The sequence below is a fragment of the Theobroma cacao genome, chromosome 3 (genome assembly GCF_000208745.1).
Source record: "Theobroma cacao cultivar B97-61/B2 chromosome 3, Criollo_cocoa_genome_V2, whole genome shotgun sequence".
NCBI classification, from domain to species: domain Eukaryota; kingdom Viridiplantae; phylum Streptophyta; class Magnoliopsida; order Malvales; family Malvaceae; genus Theobroma; species Theobroma cacao.
Window position 1 is genome coordinate 5,522,259 of NC_030852.1, and position 5,780 is coordinate 5,528,038.

Below are 5,780 nucleotides of genomic sequence, written 5' to 3' on the forward strand. Positions count from 1 at the left end.
ACCTTATTATGCCTCACTTGACTCCCAAATCGCCTTTTATCTCACAAAATCTCCTCCGATAAAATTATTATTACTTTATTATTATTTTCTCACTTGCGAAATATTTATCTTAAACTACTCCTTTCATCTTGTTTATCACTTTTAAACATTTTAATGGACCTCAATTTGCATTCGATCAACTTTTTTTATCACTATATCAAAGTATGGGTTATTTCACATGCAAAGGAGAAAATAAAAGCAATAGACAAAACAAAGAGCAGAACTTGGTTAATATCGATCCCTTTCATTAACTGAGGAGAAATGCATAAATATATACAAGAGCTATTTAACTAACACTTGTACAAAAAAATATCCAAGTGTTTGACACAACATTAGAGCAAACATGCAGTGCTTACACGTCCTAGGACAAATGTGCAGCAACATGCACTGTGAATTACCAAACCAGCACAACAAAACAAAGTGGACACTTGTCCTGTACATAGTTAGACAAAATGACATTCAAGCTAGTTTTTATCTCAACACATCCCCCATCATTGGTTCTTTTTCTTTATCAAGTTTGCGAATCTATTAGCTTTGATCTCCACCAGGAATTTGCATCTTTAACTCCTTTATTCTTTTCGACGACTGGCGAGTATTATTTCCAGATCTCTCCAGTTTATTTCCTAGCAGCAAACAATTTTAAATCTCATGACCTAAATGACAGCAATAGGTGCAATATGGAGGCATTTTGGAGAACTCCACTTTTTGTGAAAATCCTCCTGTGATTTCTCTAGTCTCTTGTTTACCTACCACGATCCAAACTTGATCTATTGGCGACTACAAACAATCGTACTCAATGCACACTCATGCAACACTCCGACTGGTGCCGTTGGCGGTTGCCTTATCCACGAACAACGACCTTTCAACTGTTTTGGCTATCATCATAAGGGCAAACTTCTCATGCAGATGGGCCTTCAGATTCGAAAATGAAATCCAGACCGGTACGATCAACGACTCTTTTTCAGGGTGAAAATTCGATGACCATTTAAAAGTCCTCATTTTTTTTGTTTGAAATAAACCATGTCTGCTTCATCCAAATTCAGTTAAAGTCTTACTCATTTGATAGGTTAATCAGAATATGTTTATAATCTAACCACCGTATATTATATGCTCCAGTCAACCATATCCTTGTGAAGGCTAGCCTTATTTCGATCATTCGCGGCATTCTAGAGAATTTCCCAACAACTAAATATTGGAACGGCTGTGCAAGAGTTACGATCTCATCCTCAAAAAACATGGTGGCTGGTCGATCTTTGTATCTCATAGGATTTCGGGAGATGGGGATTAACGGGGGTTTGTCACTTGTAGCGATCGTGAGAAAGGATTTTTTAAGGGCTCTCGGTGAAACAGGGGGCTGTGGCTATTGTGGTGGGATTTGGTGACTTTGCGACAAAGCTTCAAAGGTTGACGGCTATGGCTGTTGTGCTGCGGTTTGCATGGGGTTGATTGCCAACGGTCTTGGGTGGGGTGGGGGCGCCGTCGATGAATGGTTTAAGGGGTCTGGTGGTCTACTAGTGGCCAACCCATGATAAGTAGCAAGTGTGGGAAATTCGGCTAGGTTAAGAGCATTTGGTGTTGACATTTACAAATCTGCCCTTAAGAGATTATTAATATTTTAATAAAAAAACAAAAGATAAAAAATAAAAACAAATTAACATAAAAATCATATCAATTGTTTAATAATAAGTTATTAAATTATTAATATTTTAATAATATTTTAAATAAAAAATTAAAAAAAAAGAACAAAAAAATGAAAATAGAGAAAAGAATAAAAAGAAATTAAAAATTTGTATTAATATTTTAATAATAAGTTATTAAATTATTAATATTTTAATAACAAGAAATTAAAAAGAGAAAAGGAAAGATGAAAATAGAGGAAATAAAAGAAATTAAAAGAAAAATCACATTATTATTTTAATAATAAGATAATAAATTTTTATCAAAAAGAAAAATAAAATAGAGAAAAATAAAAAATAAAAATATATATTACTATTTTTAATAATAAATTATTAAATTATTAATATTTTAAAACAAAATTAAAAGAAAAAATGAAAATTTTAAAATAAAAATCATATTAATTTAATACTAAATCCTTTTAATAGCAAAATTATTAATATTTTGAAGATAACATATTATATTATTATTAAATTATAAGTTAATAATATCCTATTGTCAAAAGTTATAATAACTTAAAAAATTTTATTAAATTATAATAAAGAGCATTTTTTTATTTTATTACTTAATCATTTATTATTCTAAAGTTATTTTTGCTAACTGAACATTGAAATAATGTAAGAGTTACAATTATATTCTATGAACTACATTACACAATATCTATTTTTTTATGCTCCTACTTTATTCTAATCTTATATAATAATGATTTCATTCCCCAATTTCATTTTATAAACCAAATGTGCAGTAAGAACACACTTTAAGGTTACTAAGTTAAGTGTAGAGTTTTGTTAATAACTGTGCTGAGAACATTCTTTTAAGATTATTATATTAAATATTATTTTTTTAATATATTGAAATTAATAACATTAATATTAATTTATTATATTTAATAAAAAATATTAATATAAGTAATATATTAATAAATCTTAAAGAGTGCCTTTATGAGCACTTGTTAGAAAATTTCTAAATAATATTTTCTCTTGATATATTCAAATTTCTCATATTAATCATTGACTATTGTATTTGATACAAAAATAATTACTATAAATAATATGAAAATAACCTTAAAGGGTACTAATTCACTTTAAAATTATTATATTAATTAATTTTTTCACCTAAAAGAGTACTAATTCACTTTAAAATTATTATATTAATTATTTCTTTCAATTATTGCATTTAATACGATAATATTATAATAGTATATTAACTTTAAAATTGAGTTATGTTTTGAATTGACAAAATTAAAACGATCAAAATTTGTAAACAAGTCATTTGAAATGTTTTGAACCATTAAAACATCTCCCCAAGGTTTTAGAAAAGTTTTGACAAACTTATAGCTCTTAAAAGAAACCAAAAAGCATTCAAAGTGTCAAAACTTAGCTGTAAGGATTGACCCTCTATTGATGACGGGGTTGATCCTAGAGAAAAATAGAGAGCAAAATTTACCTTTTGGAATTTTATAGGATTGACCCATAAGACAAAAAAGGTCGATCCTTGTGAAATGCAAAGCAGATGAAGCTATTGGAATCTCGTAGGATCGACCTTCTCAAGCCACAAAGGTCGATCTCAAGAAAGCATAGACGGCAAGTAAAGCTACTAGAAATTGATCGACCCCCAAGCTAAGAAGGTCGATTCTAAGAGAAAATAGAAAAGAAGTAGCTATTGAAAATTCATAGGATCGACCTTTAAACTAAAAAGGTCGATCCTAGGAAGACATAGAGAAGAAGTGAAGCTTTTGGAATTTTGTAAGATTGACCTTTAGGTCAATAAAGGTCAATCCTCATAGAAAAAAAAAGGAAATTGTCCTTAGCCTTGAACCTTAAAGTGATATGGGGTTTTTGGGCTATAAGGATTGGACTAGTAGGATGGAAGATGAAAAACCCGCACCTAATTTATCACTTCTTGAACAAATGGTTACATAGGTGAGAGACAAGGAATTGTGCTTCAAAAAGAGGGAAAATGATAATGGAGGATCAGGCTTTAGCAACACCCATAACTCAATTAAGCAAGTTCATATTGCAGAAAATAGTGTGGAACAAAGGGAGAACAAGTGCTCGAATGAAAATTCTGAAGAGCAGGTTGATGAAAATAGGCAGAATATAGATAATGATGCTACAAATGGATTGGGTAAAGAGGTGTTGTTGATTTCTCATGTAAGTGCACGTATCGTTAACAAGTAATATAATAATAAGTAGAATTCGTTCCCATGGAGAATTGAATTAATTCCTAATTGCTAACTACTAAAATTAACACACCTTAATTTTATCTAAACAATTAAAATTAAAAAGAAAGATTACAACTAATAAACTAATAACTAAAACTAATATATCAACCAAATTACTTCTAGTGATTATCAGACCTAAGATTATGATATTCCTTAATACTTCATCTGAATATTGTCTCTCTCACTCTTAACTTAGTTGAATGGATTAAGTTACTAATTTAGAGTCCTAAATTATTTGCAATTCTCTGTTGAGTTTCTCATAAAAATACCTTTCTTAATTAATTTACTATATGTCTATGCAAATTAAATTGAAGAAAGATTCATTAAATTCATGCTCTAATTTTGACTATGTATGGCTTATAAGTCTATACCCTAGATGCAAATCAAACCACCTAATCAACTAAGTGCATTCAATCATACGCTATTTTATTCAAGGTCTACCTAAATCTCCTTCGTCAAGGTTTAACCTAGATTTCCAATTCAATCTAATTGGTGATCAAGAAATTAGAAGCGTTAAGAACAGAATAAAATAAACAACTTAAATCCATCAAACATAAGTAAAAGAGAGATAAATAAATTAGACTACATATTGAGTTTAATCATAATCTTAGATAAACAATTTAATTCCTCATCAAGTCACACATCATCATCAAATAAAGTTTAAACAGTGAAACTTAAACGAAGAATAAAGAAACTCCAAGAGTGGAACTCTTGATCTCCAAATCTTCTTGAATCCTTCAATTTCTTTTCAACTCCAATGAGACTTTTTTTTTTAACGATTTTGTGGCTTGAATCTCAACTCTCAATCTGGTGTCTCGTTCTCTTTTTTTCTCCTTCAAAAGGTTGTTTTTATAGAGTTTTGAAGTTAGGCTAAGTTTGTTGAAGAAAGAAGTCATTCTAGTTGGGATTTTTTCATCAGACTATGTGGGTCGCAGCCTTGCCCAATTAATTAGCAGAAATCGTAATTGCTCTAGTATTGCTACAGTATGTCAAATTTGACAAGATTTTTGACTACCTTCCAAGCTGAACTGGGTGAAGTGGTAAACATAAAAGTTGTAGAATTTTCTCTTACCTTTCCAATGGTTCAAAAATAATCTCATTTAGAGCTCTGTAGAGATAGTTATGGCCAAAATACCGAAACATGTGTAGTGAAAGTTTACACCTTGAAATTGCTCTTCTTTTTCCATTAAAATTCTTTTTTCATCAAATACCTACAAAAGTACAAATAAATTAATAACACAAATAAATCAATAACAAATTATCTTAATCACATTAACACCAAATTAAGCATAAAATTAACTAAGATTAGATTAACTCACCTAAATTAACTAATTTAAAATAATTAAAAAATCTATTAATTTCTATGTATTACTACAAGAACTAAGCTAAATTACTATCAAACTTAAGTCCAAATAACTCTATATCATAGAGTTATTAGGAGATAAGCTTCAAACCAGATTAGATGGCAGAAACAGAGATAAGTGATGCTGGTCCATCATGACCTTGATGAATTAGGAAGAGAAAAGCTGTCACTAGAGTGTGATGCAACAATAAAAAGAAATGCACAAGAATACAATGAATAATTGCAGTAGAGAGTTGATGCAGGAGGTTTCAGATGACTCGATTTTTGATAGTGATATTGCCAGATATAACTCAATGCTAGATAGAAAGGCGGAAGATACCCTGGTGATTGGCAAAGAAGTTGGTATGGTGTTCGACCATAGTGATGGTGATATAGTTAGTTTATTTGTGGCTTTGGAAAAGGAAGACCACTGATTGCGGTCCTGTGCTTTGCACTTTGTGTTTGGGTGGAAAGTTGTTTTCCTGCTGTGTTGTGGTTCCT

At 30.2% G+C, this 5,780-nt stretch overlaps 1 protein-coding gene across 2 annotated transcripts; it reads left to right on the forward strand.

Moving 5' to 3' along the window:
* Positions 228 to 1,627, forward strand: LOC18604343. 2 transcript variants are annotated; one of them, XR_001926930.1, is made up of 2 exons: positions 228 to 1,005; positions 1,156 to 1,627. XR_001926930.1 is itself a non-coding variant. In XM_007036759.2 (2 exons), the coding sequence occupies exons 1-2, from the start codon at positions 836 to 838 to the stop codon at positions 1,419 to 1,421; spliced, it is 411 nt and encodes a 136-aa protein (XP_007036821.2). In that variant the 5' UTR covers positions 229 to 835; the 3' UTR covers positions 1,422 to 1,627. The 2 variants fall into 2 exon arrangements, 1 of the variants encoding a protein (XP_007036821.2); XM_007036759.2 differs by having other exon boundaries at positions 229 to 980.